Genomic DNA, 20,117 nt, shown 5'->3' with positions numbered 1-20,117 from the left:
CTGGGACCTGCTGGACACCTTTACTACAAGGACCAAATCCTTGATGTGGTGGGTGAGAAGCCTATGAGTGGTTTCCAGTGCTCTGTGTCCAGGCTCCTCCTGCTTTTTTCCTCACCACCTGCTTCATCCCAGCAGGATCTGCCACTCTGCAGACAGACTTCATTGGCTCACCTGCACAACTCACTCTCTTAATCTGTTGGCAGAGAAGAATCACAGAACTGGTTTGGATGGAGAAGCTCTCTAACATCATTGAGTCCAACCATCAATCTAACACCACTATGGCCATTAAACTGTGTCCCAAAGTGCCATGTCCACATGTTTCTTGGACACCTCCAGGGGTGATGACTCCACCATGTCCCTGGGCAGCCTGTTCTAATGCCTGACCACTCTTGCAGGAAAGAAATATTTCCTAGTACCCAACCTAAAACTCTCCTGGCATGGCCAGGCCATTTCCTCTTGTCCTATCACCTGGTACTAGGGAGAAGAGAACAACTCCACCTCACCCCAACCTCCTTTCAGGGAGCAGTGAGGTCTCCCCTCAGCCTCCTCTTCTCCAGACTAAACAAGCCCAGTTCCCTCAGGTGTTCACAGAATCACAGAATTAACCAAGCTGGAAAAGACCTCCAAGGTCATCAAGTCCAACCTATCACCTAACCCTTGTAGTTAACTAACCCATGGCACTGAGTGCCTCATCCAGCCTCCTCTTAAACACCTCCAGGGATGGGGACTCTCTCACCTCCCTGGGCAGTCCATTCCAATGCCAATCAGTCTTTCTATGAAGAACTTCTTCCTCCTGACATCCAGCCTAGGCCTGACCTAACACATTGAGGCTGTGTCTCCTTGTTCTGTCCCTGGTTGCCTGGCAGAAGAGCCCAACCCCACCTGGCTACAGCCTCCCTTCAGGTAGTTGTAGACAGCAATGAGGTCTGCCCTGAGCTTCCTCTTCTGCAGGCTGCACACCCCCAGCTCCCTCAGCCTCTCCTCACAGGGCTGTGCTCCAGGCCCCTCCCCAGCCTTGCTGCCCTTCTCTGGACACGTCCCAGCACCTCAACATCTCTCTTGAATTGAGGAGCCCAGAACTGGACACAGCACTCAAAGTGTGGCCTGACCAGTGCTGAGCACAGGGGCAGAAGAACCTCCCTTGTCCTGCTGGCCACACTGCTCCTGATCCAGCCCAGGATGCCTTTAGCTCTCCTGTCCACCTGGGCACACTGCTGGCTCATCTTCAGCTCCTCTCTCCCAGCACCCCCAGGTCCCTCTCTGCCTGACTGCTCTCAGCCACTCTGTCCCCATCCTGTAGTGATGCTTGGGGTTGTTGTGGTCAAAGTGCAGAACCCTGCACTTGGCCTTGTTAAAACTCATGGCATTTCCTCATCAGAAGCTGGAGATCTCTTCAGCAGTTCCCTTTCCTATTACGGCAGGCTCAGACTCAGGCTCCTCCCTCACCCAAAAAGTCATCAGTGCCAACTGCATCCTCCCCTTGTTACCCCTGCATCCCCGCCTAATCCTGCCGCTCCACTTCTCCTGCCATCAGTGCAGGGACTCTGCTGAGGCTCCAGCCTCCAGTGCAGTGTTAGTTTATAGGTTCTTCGGTGCTAGCTACCACTTATGCTAATAACCCAAATTTATGCAGAAACTCATAAACACAGAGCTCTCCCCAGCGCCTTTGCCAGCACAGGATTGCTCCCTGCAGAATCGCTGAGCCTGCTCTGTGCAGATGAGCTCCAAAACGACTCTGCTAATGGGGCTTCCCCCATGCTCCCCAGGGGACTATTCTGCAGTCAAACGGCCCTTAACAGTTCTAAGGGCTTGGGTCTTTCGGTGGCAGTGTGGTGGGGGTTTTATCCCAATGCTTAACTCACTTCGTTACTGTTTCCCCCCCTTTCCTCTCTGCTCATTTTTTAACGTGCTCCTTCCCTCCTGCACTGCCTCCCCTGCTCGCCCTGCAGTGCTCCCCAGGGCTGCACACAAACACAGCTGCAGATCATAAAAAGTAACAGAGAAGCTCAGAAGCTTAAGAGGAGGGAAAAAGAGATGACAAGCTCCCTCTGATCATCTCCTTTCAAAGCCTCTGCCTGTGAGGAACACGGGGCTGTACCTGCAGGGCATTTCAGGGGTGGCTTCTGTGCTCTGCCTGTCTTCTGGGACGTGATGTGTGTCCAGGGATGGTGCTGGATGGAGGAGAGCATCAGCGAGCCTTGATCTCGGGGTGGCCCATGGGGCATCCCACCAAAGCTGTGGGCAGGTTGGGGCACTCTCTCTGCATCTCATTTGCTCATTGGATGGGAATTGGGATTTGCAGGAAAGTGTCTCTGGCTGCTTTTAAGCTTTGCTCAAACTGCCCAGAAGAAAGACCAAGTAGCAAGGTTTTGGGCATGCTCCTGGGACCAGCCACTTCAAGGACCACAGAGATTTGGTAAGAGCTGAGCTGCCACTGTAGGTTCCCTGATGATCAGAGCAATGTGACTGAAGGTGAGGGCAGCTCCCAAGCTGAACAGGAAGCCAAAAACTGAGAAAGCCTCCTGAGTTGGGATGGAGAACCTGCCTCTTCCCATGGCCAGGCTGGAGAGGCACAGGGGTGAGAGCAGCTGCAGAGTAGCCCTGGGATTTATTGCAGTTAATGTTAGCAACTCAGCCAGGAGATCTGGATTCTTCTTGTCCTTCTACCATCTTTATTCATGAACACGGTTTGGACTTTGCTGTTCCTAAAGAGAATATGTTAGGTAGATGTAGTTACTGTGAAATGCAGCAATGCAGGAGGGGTTGGTCTCTTCTGCAAAGGAACAAGGCACAGGACAAGAAAAACTGTCTTGATTTGTGTCAGGGGAGCTTTGGTTTGGGTATTAGGAAAAAATGCTTCCCCAAAGGGTTGTTACACCCTGGAACAGACTGCCCAAGGCAGCGGTGGAGTCTTCCTTCCTCAGGGCTTTTAAATCTGGAGTGCCAGGGCACATGGTATAGTGGTGACATGGTTGGACTTGATGATCCTGAATATCTCTTCCTACCAAACCCACAGGTGGTCCAGGAGATGAGATGGGATGAGCAGGGAAGAGAGGCAACTCTTCTGTGGCTTAGCCCCTGGAAACACCAAGGCAAACAGAGGGTTAGGCTGCTCCAACACATCTCTTTCGCTCCTGACTCTGAAGCTTTCTGCGCCACCCCTACATCCCTTCAGCTTTTCTAATCACAGGCTTTAGGGTCTCCATATACATCAGGTATTGATTTGCCTGCACTGCCTCCAGATCACAGGCTGGTTCCACGCTCCTTTAAAGCAGCTCAACACACGTCCCTGCTCCTCCAGCTGCTCTGATTGCAATTCAGTCTCTAGTACATTACCCTTATTTATAATGCCAGGGCTTCAGCGCGGCGCCTCAGGCGCTCGAAAATTATTACAGGGCCCTTTTGACTTTCAATTCCCTTCCATTCAATTCCATTTTTATTTGTCAGCAGAGACTCCCACTGACCAGTGCTGGAAGCCAGCTGTGCACAGGCCTGTGCACGTCAAGCCAGTGCTATCGGCATTATCCGCACACCGCTCAGCGCGGCAGGGCAGCTCGGGGGGAAGGAGGAACTCAGGCCTGGAAGAGCAGGTAGTAAAAGTGCTCCTGGGTGCAGCTCCTTTGCAGGCATGGCACATCCATAGAATCATAGAATCAACCAGGTTGGAAGAGACCTCCACGCTCATCCAGTCCAACCTAGCACCCAGCCCTAGCCAGTCAACTAAGTGCCTCATCCAGTCTTCTCTTGAACACCTGCAGGGACAGTGACTCCACCACCTCCCTGGGCAGCCCATTCCAATGCCAATCACTCTCTCTGCCAACAACTTCCTCCTAACATCCAGCCTATACTTCCCCTGGCACAACTTGAGACTGTGTCCCCTTGTTCTGTTGCTGCTTGTCTGGGAGAAGAGCCCAACCCCACCTGGCTACAGCCTCCCTTCAGGTAGTTGTAGACAGCAATGAGCTCTGCCCTGAGCTTCCTCTTCTGCAGGCTGCACACCCCCAGCTCCCTCAGCCTCTCCTCATAGGGTTTGTGTTCCAGGCCCTTCACCAGCCTTGTTGCCCTTCTCTGGACAACTTCCAGCACCTCAACATCTCTCTTGAATTGAGGGGCCCAGAACTGGACACAGCACTCAAGGTGTGGCCTGACCAGTGTTGAGTACAAGGAAAGAGTAACCTCCCTTGTCCTACTGGCCACACTGTTCCTGAGCCAGCCCAGGATGCCATCGGCTCTCCTGCCCACCTGGGCACACTGCTGGCTCATCTTCAGCTCCTCTCTACCAGCACCCCAGCTCCCTCTCTGCCTGGCTGCTCTGCAGCCACTCTGTCCCCAGCCTGTAGCATTGCTCCAGGCTCAGAGCAGCACCAATGGGGGCATGGATGCAGCCTTTCCATGGTGGCATCCACCCCTACTGATCTAGTGTGAGGTGTCTCTGCCCATGGCAGGGGGGTTGGAACTAGGTGATCCTTGTGGTCTCTTCCAGCCTTGACTGATTCTATGATTCTGTCACTTCACAGAGTCACTGTGGTTGGAAAAGACCCTTAAGATCATCAGGTCCAACCATTATCTCACCCATAGAAGGGTCTCCTCAGCTGAGATGGAGAACCTGTCTGTCTGCTGGTTCCACCTCCTTGGATATGAACATCCCATTCCAAGGAGAAGCAGCCAGCAGTGCAGAGGAGAGGAGGTGATTGGGCATTTTCAGGGTATAAAAAACCCCTCAGCTAAACAGGTAGTGGATAACTTGGGCTCTTCAGCCTGGGTGTCACCTGGAGCAGCAGGTGGGTGAGTCAAAAATCAAGTAGCCTGAAAATTCTGGGCATACCCTTGCCCAAAAAGACAAAAATGTCAATTACCAGGAGTTGCCATTTGCTGGAGCCTGTCCACCTGCATCATGGTCTAGTTGACTGAATAGGGCTGGGTGCTAGGTTGGACTGGATGAGCTTGGAGGTCTCTTCAACCTGGTTGATTCTATGATTCTATGATAATAGGATCCCTTCTCTGGCTGTCAAGTCAGGCATTCACTGTGCTTGGAAAGGATAAAGGGTCTTATCTCTTCTCTAGGAGAGGCTTTTGAGTGCTCACTCTGTGGAAAGCCTCAAGTGTCCCAGAGCCTCCTGGATACCCAAGATACAATCCCAGGCCCTCTGGTTCTGGCTTGGCTTCATGCAAAGCCCAAATTCAGCTCTTACAGGAAGGAGCTCTTGCAACCTGAAGATTCACTTCTCTCTAAGAGCTTTGCACCTTAACATGGGAGACATCCTGCACAGTTTTCTATCCTGTCACCCAGAGGGATGCTATCAGCCCAGGATGCACTGACAGCCTCTCATTGGCCAAGCACCAGTGGGTTTCTGCAGGAAAAAGGGAAAGAGAATAGAAAGCAGAGAGGAAAATAAAGGAGAAGGAAAAAGAAAAGGAGAAGGAAGAGATAAAGGGAGAAAGCAAAGGAAAAGAGGAAAAATGGAAAAGGAGAATGGGGGAAAGGAAAATAGGGGAAAGGAAAAAGGAAAAGGAGAATATGGAAGAAGGAAAAAAGGAAAAAGAGAATAGGAGGAAAGGAGAATAGAGAAAAGGGAAAAAATGAAGAGAAGAATAGGATGAAAGGAGAATAGGGGAAAGAAGAAAAAGGAGAAGGATAATGGGGAAAGGAGGATAGGGGGAAAGGAGAATAGGGGAAAGGAATAAAGAGGAAAAGGAGAATGGAGAAAGGAGAATAGGAGGAAAGGAGAATAGGGGAAAGTTTTAAAAGGAAAAGGAGAATAGGGGAAAGGAAAAAAAGGAAAAGGAGAATGGGGAAAGGAGAATAGGAGGGAAGGAGAATAAGGGAAAGTTTAAAAAGGAAAAGGAGAATAGGGGAAAGGAAAAAAAGGAAAAGGAGGATGGGGAAAGGAGAATAGGAGGAAAGGAGAATAAGGGAAAGTTTAAAAAGGAAAAGGAGAATGGGGAAAGGAGAAAAAGGAAAAGGAGAATGGGGAAAGGAGAATAGGAGGAAAGGAGAATAAGGGAAAGTTTAAAAAGGAAAAGGAGAATAGGGGAAAGGAAAAAAAGGAAAAGGAGAATAGGGGAAAAGGAAAAGAGAAAGAAAAGGGGGAACAGGCCAAAAAGAAAGCAGCACACAAGGGCTTTGCAGGAGCAGCCTGTTGCTCCCAGATGGTGCCAGACCCCTCCTAAAGCAGGACAGACCACCAAAAAAACCCCCCCACCCACCAAACAACCAAACAAAAACACCCAAACAAACCAAAAAACCCAGAGTGGAAGGAGAGCTATTTTGGCTTGCTTTGTGCTAGTATTTTGTTGTTGTTGTTGTTTGGATTTGGCTGCTAAGCTGCCAAATCTGTTCTTCGCAGGGATCCGCTTCCAGGCTGACAGGCAGCTGTGGAGCTGTCAGAGCTCCTGCTGCTGCTGGGACCTGCCGCTGGGGCTCGGAGCTGCTGGCTCTGGTGATGCTGCAGGACTGGGGCTGCTCTTTGGTTACATGGTGCTTGGATTGTCCAAGCCCTCAATGACTTCAGTGTGCTGCCTTCGGTCAGGGGAAGCTGCTGCAGCAGGCTGGGGGGGGTGTGTGTGTTGGGATGCTGTAATCCCAGCTCCCAGGGTGCTTACATGGTAAATGGGGATCGTTCTGGAAGTCAAAGTGACAGAAGGCTGCAGAGGACTGGCAAATATGCACCCCCTCAGGTCGGTGGAGGCTTATTAAGTGTGCTGGTCACCTCTGCTTGCTCATGCCTCTTAGTCTGTGCTGGGAATGTCCCCCCTGTGGAACACAGCTGTAGTAGTACTTCACAGCCTGGTTCTGTTGTAAATGCAGGCAGACTATGGACTGATGTCTGCTGGGGATCTTCTCAATGTATAAAGAACAGGGCTCAAGAGCATGAGGACAGACTCTTTTCAGTGGTGTCCAGTGGCGGGACAAGGGGCAATAGGCACAAACTGGAACACAGGGGGTTCCATTTGACCATGAGGAAGACCTTTGGTGTGAGGGTGCTGGAGCCCTGGAGCAGGCTGCCCAGAGCAACTGTGGAGTCTCTTTCTCTGGAAAGATTCCTTGAGCCAGCAGTGTGCCCAGGTGGCCAAGAGAGCCAGTGGCATCCTGGCCTGCATCAGGAATGGTGTGGCCAGCAGGAGCAGGGAGGTCATTCTGCCCCTGTACTCTGCACTGGTTAGACCACACCTTGAGTGCTGTGTTCAGTTCTGGGCCCCCCCAGTTTAGGAGGGACATTGAGATGCTTGAGCATATCCAGAGAAGGGCAACGAGGCTGGGGAGAGGCCTTGAGCACAGCCCTACGAGGAGAGGCTGAGGGAGCTGGGATTGGTTAGCCTGGAGAAGAGGAGGCTCAGGGGAGACCTTATTGCTGTCTGCAACTACCTGAGGGGAGGTTGTGGCCAGGAGGAGGTTGCTCTCTTCTCTCAGGTGGCCAGCACCAGAACGAGAGGACACAGCCTCAGGCTGTGCCAGGGGAGATTTAGGCTGGAGGTGAGGAGAAAGTTCTTCCCTGAGAGAGTCATTGGACACTGGAATGGGCTGCCCGGGGAGGTGGTGGAGTCGCCATCCCTGGAGCTGTTCAAGGCAGGACTGGACGTGGCACTTGGTGCCATGGTCTGGCCTTGAGCTCTGTGGTAAAGGGTTGGACTTGATGATCTGTGAGGTCTCTTCCAACCCTGATGATACTGTGATCCTGTGATACTGTGACACCTCCCTGGGCAGTGGGATCCTGGGCAAGATTCAGTGGGGGCCTCTGCTTTAACAGGAAGCTTGGGGCAGGTGATCTCCAGAGGTCTCTTCCAAGCCCCACCATGCTGGGACTCTGTTTTGACTCGCTGGACACCGAGTGTCCTCCCTGTGCCAAGCAGCAAGCATGCCTTGGGCTTGCCTGCAGGTCTGCAGGGGCTGCTTCCAGCCTTTTTGCTGGAAGAGTGACAGGAAATTAAAGGCATCTTGTGCAGCAGTGTCTGCTGCTGTTGCCTTTCGAGTCTGGAAATCCCAGGGCAGCCTGTGACCCCTCCTGCTGTGTTAAGGAAGACAACTGCTGCTGTTTGTATGTGGTGGGAGATAGGAGACCAATGCCTGAGCTCATCCTAGAGGTCAGAAGCAGGAGGGGTGAGACTCAGGAGTCCTGTTTCTCAGCGTTGCTCTCCCTCTACTCTGCCCTGGTGAGACCTCCTCTTGAGTACTGTGTTCAGTTTTGGGCTCTCCAGTTTAAGAGGGACAAGGATCTGCTGGAGAGGGTGCAGCAGAGGGCTGTGAGGATGATGAGGGGTCTGGAGCACTGCCTGGTGAGGGAGAGGCTGAGGGACCTGGGGCTGTTTAGTCTGGAGAAGAGAAAATTGAGAGGGGATTTAATCAATGTTTCGAAATATCTGAGGGCTGGGGGTCAGGAGTGGGGACAGGCTCTGCTCACTGCTCCCTGGGACAGGACAAGGAGCAATGGATGGAAGCTGCAGCACAGGAGGTTCCAGCTCAACACAAGGGGGAGCTTCTTTACTCTAAGAGTCCCAGAGCACTGGCACAGGCTTCCCAGGGAGGTTGTGGAGTCTCTCTGGAGCCTTTCCAGTCCTGTCTGGATGTGTTTCTGTGTGACCCAAGCTAGATCATATGGTCCAGCTCTGGTAGGTGGGTTGAACTCGATGATGTCTTTGGGTCACTTCCAACCCCTGGCATCCTGTGATCCTGTGACTTCTGGGAACACTGCCTTTGACCCTCAGTTGTGTTTTGTCCCTGCAGAGATGTCTGGGACCGTGGCTGACATTTCTCTGGTGCACTGGAAGCAGCAGTGGCTGGAGAATGGCACTCTCTACTTCCACGTCTCCATGAGCAGTGCCGAGCAGCTCTCCCGGGCAACCCCTCCCAGCCTCCAGGAGCCTTCTGAGATCGTGGAGGAGCAGATGCACATTCTTCATATCTCAGTCATGGTGAGTCAAAGCTGCCAGTCGTGTCAGAGAGGACACAGCACCCTCTGGGAGGGGATGGGGCTGGCAGCCACCTTGTTGTAGGGGGGTGATGATGAGAAGCAGGGTGGTGAGTCCAGTTTGCAGATGTGTGTGTCCCTTCTTGGTTGTGCCTCCAGAGGAGAGAGGTGTTTGAGTGGCCCAGGAAAACAAAAGTGTTTGGCCTTTTGAGAACAGGAGATAAAATTAAACAACAGACAGTAGGGAAGAAGCTGGTGAGAGAGTGGCAATGCATCTTGTGGTTCCTCCACCTCTGTGAGGTGTGTTAATGGGGTATTTCTCCTTGGCTTTGTGTTTGGACATGTGCAAAGGTGAGAGTGAGGCTGTTTAGTCTGGAGAGGAGAAGGCTCTGGGGTGACCTTATTGTGGCTTTCCAGTATCTGAAGGGGGCCTACAAGAAACCTGGGGAGGGTCTTTTTAGGATGTCAGGTAGTGATAAGATTGGGGGGAATGGAACAAAGCTGGAAACTGAGAGATTCAGAGTGGATGTTAGGAAGAAGTTCTTCAGCATGAGGGTGGTGAGACCCTGGGACAGGTTGCCCAGGGAGGTGGTAGAAGCCTTATCCCTGGAGGTGTTTAAGGCCAAGCTGGATGAGGCTCTAGACAGCCTGATCTAGTGTGAGGTGTCCCTGCCCATGGCAGGGGGATTGGAACTGGCTGATCCTTGTGGTCCCTTCCAACCCTGACTGATTCTGTGATTCTGTGATTTTGGGTGGGATCATTTATTTCCAAAGCTTTCTGAAACTTTGTTTTACCTATCAAGTGAGTATGAGCTCTGGCATGATCCTTCCCTTGCCTGTCTTAAGTAAGAAGATGGTCCAGGTGCTTCAGATGCCTTGGATGTTGTGTAGGTTTTTATTACCAGACCTTGTATGTGCTCTGATGCCTTTTCAGGTGATTGTTTCAGTATCTTACAAGGTGATTCCCTGACTTTGGATCTGGTTCATCATTCCCCTGTGCTTTAGAGCTCCATCTGTAAAATGGGACTGAATGTGTTGTCTCTTAGCTGCCACATGATGGTTTTACATCAATAAAAGTAGAAAAGAATCATAGAATGCCAGGTTGGAAGGGACTCTCCAAGGATCATCTGGTCCAACCCTTCTAGATAACAGCAGAGTTGAAATGAGCTGGCCCCAGCACCCTGTCAAAATGAGTCTTCAGACTGTCTGGTGTAGGGGAATGCTCTGCTTCCCTTGGGAGATGATTCCAGTGGAAGTTAGTTATTCCAACAGAAGTCACTTACTTGCCCAAAGTCTTTTATAGGATTTGGGCTCCTCTTGCAGCAACCCTCTGCAAAAGATGAATGCCTTCATCTCCTGGAATTTGTGTATCATCTCTGTGGCTTCTGTCCTTCAGTTTGGAAGGAGGAGCAGAGACCATGGCTGCTCAAAGTCTTTATTTTGCCATTTACACAAGCAGCTATTTGGCTTTTGCAACTTAAATCTGTGGTTTTCAGCATCCCTATCTGGGGTTTTGGATTGGGCGCTGAGTGCAGGTGAAAATGGAAAGAGGCTTTGCATAAAGGCTGTTGGGCAAGACAAAATGCAGTATGACAGCAGGATGGCAGAAGGTAGAGGGATTGGGGACAGCAGCTTTTAATGGGTTGGGTAGGGAATGTTTCTGTGTCCTGCTCAAAATGGCAGTGTGAGGGAGCATTGGAGGGGAAAAGGGTAAAATTGGTGTACTTGGAAAATGACCCTGAAAAAATGAGTGAGAGACAAAGCAAGAAATGAAGACAGCAAACCCCAAGCCTGGGATGTGAAAAACTCAATGCCTGGCTTGAGTGTGGGATTTCTGGGCTATTGTGGTCAGCCCTCAGCCGTGGAGAAGGGGCCTGAGGCTGTCAAAGACACTCTCTGGATCCTGATGATTACTGCAACTGCTGGAAATGCGGATTTTCTTTAGCAGAGAGAGATTGTGTCCTGGCACTCAGATAGTGCTGGAGCTGATCCTTCTAAAATCAGTGGTGGTTGTAATGCAGGGATGCTTTGGAGAGAGAAAGGAGCTTCTGTGAGGCTGGATGTTAGGAGGAAGTTGTTGCCAGAGAGAGAGATTGGCATTGGAATGGGCTGCCCAGGGAGGTGGTGGAGTCACTGTGCCTGGAGGTGTTCAAGCAAAGCCTGGCTGAGGCACTTAGTACCATGGTCTGGTTGACTGGCCAGGGCTGGGTGCTAGGTTGGACTGGATGATCTTGGAGATCTCTTCCAACCTGGTTGATTCTGTGATTCTATGATTTCTGTCCAGAGTAATCTTCTGCTGTGCCTCAGAGTGCAGGAGCAGTGATGCTGGTGGGCTTGGAGCTGAAGGCAGTGCTGTGCACACCGCAGAAGAAATGTTTTTGGGCTCTAGCCCTGGGTTAGCCAGTGAAGCCAGTGAAGATAGGCTTTGCCAACAGCATGGGGGCATCTGTGGCTTTGTGGTGAGAGTTAGCTCCTTCTCTGAGCCTCCCCTGCCCTTCTGCAAAAACAAAGGGAAGGCAGGAGAGAAACAGAGCTTCCTTCTGCACAGAATCAGCTGTAATTCCACTTTCTTTGTAAATCCTGATACTCCTTGCAATGGAAGCTTAGCTTCTAGGCAGGAATGTGGATCCAGGATGGAGTCTGGGCTGGATGTGTCCCTGAGAAGGCAGGAGCCCTGAGTGTTTTGTTCCCTGGATTGCAGCACAGACTTGAAACTTTGCCCAGTGATTTTTTTGGGGGGGAGAAGATTAATTAACTTTTCTAGTGAACCCAAGCCAAGTTTGGAGTTTCTAGCAGAAGATGAATGTGTGTTTTATTGGGTTTGGGTTTTTTTTTCACCCTGAAGCCCACATGGAGTTGTGAAGCTGAAGTAGAGGCAAACTCTTTTTTCTTTTTGGGTGAAATATTTCACCTGAGTCCCCAAGCTCTGCTCAAGTTGCTTTCTCATTCCTTTACTTTCCTCCTTGACCCCAGCAAAATCCCATTGCAGAAACCCCCATCACTGGAGCCCTCCTGACTCCCCAGTTTCCTGGCCATGCTGTGCTCAGCAGCTGCTGGATCCCAGTGTGGGGGACTGTGTGGTACCCCACTCCTGCCCTCCTTTGCACTCACCCTGCCCGTATCCCTTCTTCTGCCTCGAGATGCAGCTGGACATCCATCCCTGTGTCCTCCTTTTCACCTCATCAAATACTTTATCTTCTATTCCATGCCCTCAAGCATGGTTCCCACTGCACAGGAGGAGTGCCAACCCACCCAGCACTGCCTTGGCATTCAAGGGCTGTGTGCCCTATTCATCATCAGCCCAGCATCTCGCTCTGGGGGACAGGACATGACGTGGCAAAGTGCTTCCTTCTGTCTCCTTTAAGTGGCTCTAACACTTACTTCTTACCTATCTCCTCCTCAGGCTGAGTTCCAGAGAGCTGCAGAAGCTCTTCTGGAGGGATCTCATTGATTCCACATGTAGAGAAAAGCTTTCTTGGACAGGGAGGTGTCTCGAAGCTGAGCTCCCTCTGATGGGAGCCTTGTTTTGGGTTTGTATGGGTGTTTATGATTTGGCTGGTTGCTCCTGCTCTGCCTGGAAAGCCAAGATCCCCTCTGTGCTGCCTGGGAACTCAGGGCGGGAGGGGTGTAACTCCTGGGTTTACTCCTCTTTCCAGTCGAGACAGGTTCTCCTGCCCCTCTACTCTGCCCTGCTGTGGCTGCATCTGGAGTGCTGTCCAGGTCTTGGCCCCCCACTTCAAGAGAGACATAGAACTGCTTGAGAGAGTCCAGTGCAGAGCCACAAAGATGCTGAAGGGAATGGAACATCTCCCTTACAAGGAGAGCCTGAGGAAGCTGGGGCTGTGCTGCTTGGAGAAGAGAAGCCTGAGAGGTGACCTCATCAATGGTTGTAAAGGTGTGCAGGGTGAGTGCCAGGAGGCTGGAGCCAGGCTCTGCTGGGTGATGCCTGATGACAGGACAGGGGACACTGGGTGGAAGCTGAGGCATAGGAAGTTCCATGTAAGCTTGAGGAGGATTTTTTTCCCTGTGAGGGTGACAGAGCATTGGAACAGGCTGCCCAGAGGGGTTGTGGAGTTTCCCTCTCTGGAGGTATTAAAAACCTGCTTGGATATGTTCCTGTGTGATCTGGTCTAGATGATCCTGCTCTGTCGGGGGAGTTAGACTGGATGAGCTCTGGAGGTCCCTTCCAGCCCCTGCCCTTGTGTGATTCTATGATTCCAGCTGTTGGTGTGTTGGCTTTCTGCTTTGAGATGGGTTTGCCTGCAGTAGGGCAGGAAAGAGGCTATCAGCATCCATGCCCCCATGCCCCTGGGGCCACCGTCTGCCCCTGCAAAAGCACTGATTGACTCTGACCCCCTTCACACCTCTCTTCCCAAACTCAAGGGTGTCTTTGACAGCCAAATAGTTCTTCATTTTTATGCTTTTTTTTTTCCCTTTCCTCACTGTTTTTTCTTAATCTCTCCCCAGTGAGACATAACATTAATTACTGCAGTTAAGGGAATTCAGTCTCCATTACTGTCTGCCACCCCTTTCCTCTTGGCTTGAGTAGCTGAAATTTGTCTCCCAAAAGAAAAGAGAGGAGGAAGAAGGGAGTGGGGGGAGAGGCAACAAATATGCTAATGCTAGATTTTATTTATTTACCTTTTCCTATCCCTTTGCACAGTGTCAAGCAGAAAGAAATCAATATTTTTGTCATTATGCCTGTTGTGTTTTTCTTCCCTCCCCCCCCCCCCCCCCCCATAATCTTAGCTGTCGTTTGGGTTTAATTGTGTTGTTTCCTCTTGTGTGGAAGTAAATCTTATCTGTTCTGGATTAAAATTCAATGAAGGTCACAGCAGCTCGAAAACTTAGCAGGCTGCAGCAATTAATGTTCATTTGGCTTTGATAAATTGGAATGTTCCCCACAATAGGACTGGAGTGGATTTCGGAAGCAATAATTCTTCCATTAACTCAATGATTCCCTGTGTGATGGAGCATCTTGTCACTGCTCTGTTTGTCATCTGTCACTTCAAGGATCTGGGCATATGCCTGATATGATTTATCATGATTATTGGTGCTGCTTGTGTCAAAACATTTTAAACCACTAATTATTCCAACCTTGTAAATTGCTGAATTTAACAGAACAGGAGAGATTTATCTTTCTGTTGTTCCTCACCGTCCTGTGGCCCTCTTTAATTATTGCTCTGCCTCGTGGTAAACTCACACCCGGGGCCACTTGCAGAAGTGTTTGCTGGAGGTGGAGGTTTGTTGGTGGGCAGCTGGGGAAGTGGAGGGCTGGGGCAGGCATGGTTTCTCTCTGCACTGACCCACCTCATACATGCAGAGAATGGTAAGGGTTGGGAGGGACCTCCAGAGGTCACCTAGGGCAGGTCACACAGGAACACATCCAAGTGGGTTTTGAAAGTCTCTAGAAGACACTCTGCAACCTCTTTGGGCAGCTGTGATGGTTTGGGTGTTCCATGCCCCTCCTCCCCCAGCTTTGGAAATCACCCAGACTGGACTCAGCCAGCTCTGGAATTTGAATGAAGCTTATATTTACAGCTAGCACAATATACAGGCAGATATATACAGTATGTACAGAAATACACAAGGTAAAAGGTAACACAGAAGCACAACAGCCCTCCCAGAAACCTGAGTCCCCAGCAGGGGCTCCCAACTGCCCTTCCACCTTCTCCCACCCCTCTCAACCTTCCCCCAGTCCCAAGGGAGAATGAAGGTTCAACCAGGAGGGTTAGGAAGCAAAGTGGATTAGTCAGAGAGGCTAGAGAGAGAAACAAAAGTGCAGCTCCAAGCTCCCCAGCAGAAGCAGCAACTCCCTTATCTATGTTTGGATTCTTGTTCTTATACCTCTCAGCAAGCCTATGAGTGGATGAGGCACTTGGTGCCATGGTCTGGTTGACTGGATAGGGCTGGGTGTTGGTTGGACTGGATGATCTTGGAGGTCTCTTCCAACCTGGTTGATTCTATGAGTGAGGTAGACATCACCACTGTTTTTGTCTTTCACAGCCTGTGATCTTATCTTTCTCACCAAAACATTCTAGCTAGGCTCAGACTAGCACAGCAGCCTACTCCAGTGCTGCAGAGCACCCTCAGAGTGAAAAAAAAAAGATTTCCCTCCTGTTGTGGTGGAATTTCCTGTGGAGCCATCATGTCCAGAAGCTCCTCCTGGCCTCTTGGGTACCTGGGATGCTGGTTTGGGAAGAGGATGCAAAGCCGCATCCCATCCTGCTGGCAAAGGGATGGATTTTCCTCCCTTAAACCTGTGGGAAAATCCCTGGCTGTGGGAGATGAGAGCTGGGGCCGTGCCTGTGTGTGTAAACAAGCTTTGTGCTGCTCCAGCTGCAGGAGAAACAAGGTGGGCTTTTTTGAGAGCAGTAACAAGCAAAAGCCTTGTTTCATCTCGCACCACTGCCCTGCGAGGGAGCGGTTCAGTGTCTGGAATAAAAGGTGAGCAGACCTCATCAAGCTGCTTGCCTACTTTTGTGTATTAGTGTTTTTCAGTTTTCATGCCTACTTTGTGCTGGCTGTTAGTGGCAGTAGACAAGTGAGCTGCTGGTCTCTAGGTCTCTCAGTGGATGTTTTTTTAGCTCTTATTTATATGAGTTTCCTTTTTTTCTTCTCCTCCTCATGCATCCTGATGTTTCCCTAATGATCAGCCACTGGGGCTGTGTTCCATCAGTCTCTGAGCTGGCTGTGAAGTGTGCTCTTAAATGTTTCACTCTGATTTAGCATCCCTCTCTGCAGTGGAGCCAGGGAGGGTCCTGTGGGTCCCATGCGCTGTGCAGGTGGGTCCTGCCTGCTGTGGTTTCTTTTGGCTGAGGCAGCTCTCTGGTTTCTTAAGCACTGTAGGAGTGTCTAAGAACAAGTGAGGTTTGGGAAGTTGCTGCTGTCTGCTTGCTGAAACTGCCATTACCCAGCAAGGGCCATGACATTTCTGTTGGTGAGATAGGCTGCTCGGGGAGGTGATAGAGTCACCATCCCTGGAGCTCTTCAAGAAACATGTGGACATGGTAGTTTGGGACATGGTTTAATGGCCATGCTGGTATTGGGGTGATGATGGCACAGCTGGCAGCTTGGGGCTGGGACAGATTCACTCTGATATGGGTCAAGAACTGGCTGGAAGGCTGGGCTCAGAGAGTGGTGGTGAATGGTGCCACATCCAGCTGGCAGCTGGCACTAGTGGTGTGCCCCAGGGATCAGTGCTGGGCACAGTCCTGTTCAATATCTTTATTGATGATCTGGACCAGGGGACTGAGTCCAGCATTAGTAAGTTTGCTGATGACACCAAGCTAGGAGCAGGTGTGGATCTCTTGGAGGGTAGGAGAAGCCTGCAGAGGGACCTAGACAGGCTGGATGGATGGGCAGAGGCCAATGGGATGAGATTTAAGAAGGCCAAGTGCAGGGTTCTACAGTTTGGCCACAACAACCCCAAGCAGCACTACAGGCTGGGGCCAGAGTGGCTGAGAGCAGCCAGGCAGAGAGGAAGCTGGGGGTGCTGGTAGAGAGAAGTTGAACCTGAGCCAGCAGTGTGCCCAGGTGGTCAGCAGAGCCAATGGCATCCTGGGCTGGATCAAGAACAGTGTGGCCAGTAGGACAAGGGAGGTTCTTCTGGCCCTGTATTCGGCATTGGTCAGGCCACACCTGGAGTGCTATGTCCAGTTCTTGGGCCCCTCAATTCAAGAGAGATGTTGAGGTGCTGGAAGGTGTTTGGAGAAGGGCAGCAAGGCTGGGGAGGGGCCTGGAGCAGAGGCCTGTGAGGAGAGGCTGAGGGAGCTGGGGGTGTGCAGCCTGCAGAAGAGGAGGCTCAGGGCAGACCTCATTGCTGTCTACAACTACCTGAAGGGAGGCTGTAGCCAGGTGGGGTTGGGCTCTTCTGCCAAGCACCCAGCGAGAGAGCAAGGGGACACAGTATGAAGTTGTGCCAGGGGAGGTCTAGGCTGGATGTTAGGAGGAAGTTGTTGGCAGAGAGAGTGATTGGCACTGGAATGGGCTGCCCAGGGAGGTGGTGGAGTCACTGTGCCTGGAGGTGTTGAAGCAAAGCCTGGATGAGGCACTTAGTGCCATGCTCTGGTTGATTGGCCAGGGCTGGGTGCTAGGTTGGACTGGATGATCTTGGAGGTCTCCCAACCTGATTGATTCTATGATTCTATGGTTGGACTTTATCTTGGAGGCCTTTTCTGACTAAAATGAGTCTGTGATCCTTCAGTTCCAGTGTTCCCCTCTGCTTTGGCAATCATTTGAGTGATGCTTTGTTTTCCTACCCAACATTCCTTCTTGGTGCCAAACTTCCCCGTGAATTTATACCACTCAGGACCATGTGTTTGCAGCTTGCATGGTGCTGTGTCCTGTGGGGTGGTTGGCAGAGTTCTCCAATGGGTTCAAAATGTTGTTTGAGCCTTACCCTGAATCCTTGCAGCATGTCTTGCTCACGGCAGCATTGGAGGTCTTGTCAGGCAGCTCAACTGAGGGGGGGGGAATGGTGTAAGATGAGTAATGAGGTGGTGAAGAAGGCACAGCATCTGTGTCATCATTTCTGCAACAGGAGGTCAACCAGATTCATAAAACATTCACTTCCAGCTTGTGATATGTTTAGAAATTAATTAAGGTAGGGAGAGAATTGCTGCTGCAGCAGATTTCCTTATCTGAAAGATATTAAAAAGCTAAATTGATCTCCAATGAGCTGCTTTTATTCAAAATGAAACCAAAGAGTAAAGCCCTAAAACCCCAGGAGCCAGGTCCAGTGTTTGCCTGTGGGAGAATTGCATCCTCACTCCCTATACATGGGGAGACAAAAGAAAGTGCTGACCCTAACGTGATGGACTGAGCATCCTCAGAGCCCTGAGAGGTGACTGGGAGCTCACACTCTCTGCTCATGACAAACTGAGCTGTTGCACCTTGCTCAGAGCAGTGTCCCCTCAGCAGTCTTCCCCAGAGTGCTGATGGTGTTGCTAAGCTCTTCCCTGAGCTGCTTTGGTGTGACCAAAGGGGCTGGTGGGACCTTTGCTGGGTCTAGCTCCTAGTGCAATGGGGCTGAGCACTTGCAGACTGTTGGTTTTGGGGGCTGACTGCTGGTTTGGGCACAGCTGGAAGCTGAACTCCATTGTAACCCCTGGTTTAAGAAGGACAGGGATCTGCTCAAGAAAGTCCAACAGAGGGCTATGAGGATGATGAGGGGACTGGAGCACTGCCTGATGAGGAAAGGCTGCGGGACCTGTGGCTGCTTAGTCTGGAGAAGAGAAGCCTGAGAAGGGATCTAATAAATGTTTCTAAATATCTGAAGGCTAGAGGTTAGGGGGGGGACAGGCTCTGCTCACTGCTCCCTGGGACAGGACAAGGAGCAATGGATGGAAGCTGCAGCACAGGAGGTTCTGCCTCAACACAAGGGGGAGCTTCTTTGCTCTAAGGGTCCCAGAGCACTGGCACAGGCTCCCCAGAGAGGTTGTGGAGTCTCCTTCTCTGGAGCCTTTCCAGGCCCATCTGGATGTGTTCCTGTGTGACCTGAGCTAGATTGTGTGGTCCTGCAGGCGGTTTGGACTTGATCTCTTTGGGTCCCTTCCAACCCTTGTCATCTTGTGACCCTTTAATAACCTTTAGCTGCCCTGTGCTGCCTGGAGCACCTTGGAGACAGTAGTGAAGTATTGAACCAGTGCAGAGGTGGGGAGAAAAGCTAACATCAAACTTTTCCTCTCATCTGCTCTTCTCCAGGATGGGAACGTTCTTGGGCTCCAAGTTTCATTTCCATAATGTGCCACTAAGCAACTTCTTGCAGGCTGGGAGAAATAACCTCTTTTATTCACCCTCCCCTCCTCTTCCACACTCTTCTCCTTTGCAGAGATGATATAAGCCAAGGCTTAAATGTAGTTAACGATGTGCTCTTATATATTTAGGGAGTTCATTTCAGGGGCATTTGTCTTCAAAGTGTCACTGTCGTGACAATGACACTTGTTATGTTAATAATTCCTCACTAATCTCTCTCTGTTTCCTACCTTAGCTCCTGTGAGTACAGGAGACACTTTATAGCTTTCTCTGGAGCAGAGCTTCACCTCCCCCCCCCCCTAAAATATGTAACTGGAGTGCTTGATTTGCATCTCTGATGAAGCAAGGCTGAATGAATACTCTTAGTTCATCTGAACTGAGCAGCAAACTTTCTTCTGTCATCCCCAGAGCAATCAAAGTTGGTACTGAGGGGGGGAGGGGTGTGGAGAAAACAGCCGCAGGAAGAGTTTGGGAGGGGTTTGCTGTTTGCAGATGGCATCAAATGTGTGGGAGGGAGCTGCAGCCTTAGAAAATTCCCAACCTCACCATGCTGAGAAAAGAGACTGGCTGGAGGGGGAAAAGGTAAAGAGCTGATGTTGGAAAGGTGGCTGGTGTCGTTAGGGGGTGCTGGAGCTGGGAGGGGGGTGCTGAAGTGGTGAGGAGTAGGTGTTCTCCTTAATACCAGGTGATAGAACCAGAGGAGGTGGCCTCAGCTGCCCCAGGGGAGGTGTAGGTTGGGAGGTGTTCAGATAAAGACTGGATGGGGCACTTAGTGCCATGGTCCAGTTGATCAGACAGGGCTGGGTGATAGGTAGAGCTGGATGATCTTGGAGGTGTCTTCCTGATTGATTCTTTGTTTCTGTGATATCAGGAAGCATTTCTTTGCTGCAAGAGTGGCCAGGAGTTGGAACAGGCTGCCCAGGGAGGTGGTGGAGTCTCCATCCCTGGAGCTGCTCCAAGAATGTGTGGATATGGCACTCTGGGGTGTGCTTTAGTGGCCATGGTGGTGTGGGGCTGATGGTTGAACTCGCTGGTGTGAGAGGTCTTTTCCACTGGAAACAATTCTGTTTCTAGGAAAGAAACACAGGAGAGAGGGTTTGGAAGCAGGGTGAGGAGCTCAGAAGCAATGTTGGCTGGTGGCTGCAGGTGGGACACGCAGCACAACATCCTCTCTGCCTTCACCCCACGCTGGGTCCTGCCACGCTGCTGCCACATTTTTATCCTGTGGCATGCAGGGACTTGGCTGTTTCTAGATCCTTGTCCTGAACTTGTTCCCTTTCCTCCTTCTCCTCGCTCTTCCCCTTCCCACCATCTGTCTGGGAGGAACACTTGCGCCTCGGCGCCGCGGGGCGTAGCTGGTGGCCTGACCTTTTCTCACTGCTGATTCTCTCAGGCTGGGGGAAACAGATGGAAAACTCAAGCTTCCTTGGGGTAGCTTTGCCTTGCCTTCTGGTG

The 20,117-nt window shown here is 51.1% G+C and overlaps 1 protein-coding gene across 9 annotated transcripts in view; it reads left to right on the top strand.

The window, feature by feature from the left end:
- The window catches only part of ASTN2 (astrotactin 2), a 471,703-nt gene that overhangs the window by 74,459 nt on the left and 377,127 nt on the right, over nucleotides 1–20,117 (top strand). For all 9 annotated transcript variants that reach the window (XM_064171672.1, XM_064171662.1, XM_064171663.1 and 6 more), the window contains one exon: nucleotides 8,723–8,910. In XM_064171672.1, coding sequence (XP_064027742.1) covers nucleotides 8,725–8,910 — 186 coding nt within the window. In that variant the 5' untranslated portion in view covers nucleotides 8,723–8,724. The remainder of the gene's footprint in view (nucleotides 1–8,722; nucleotides 8,911–20,117) is intronic.

The sequence above is a fragment of the Pogoniulus pusillus genome, chromosome 35, assembly GCF_015220805.1.
Source record: "Pogoniulus pusillus isolate bPogPus1 chromosome 35, bPogPus1.pri, whole genome shotgun sequence".
Taxonomy (NCBI): Eukaryota; Metazoa; Chordata; class Aves; order Piciformes; family Lybiidae; genus Pogoniulus; species Pogoniulus pusillus.
Note: the sequence above shows the minus strand (reverse complement) of the source record. Positions and strands in the feature narration are given on the sequence as shown.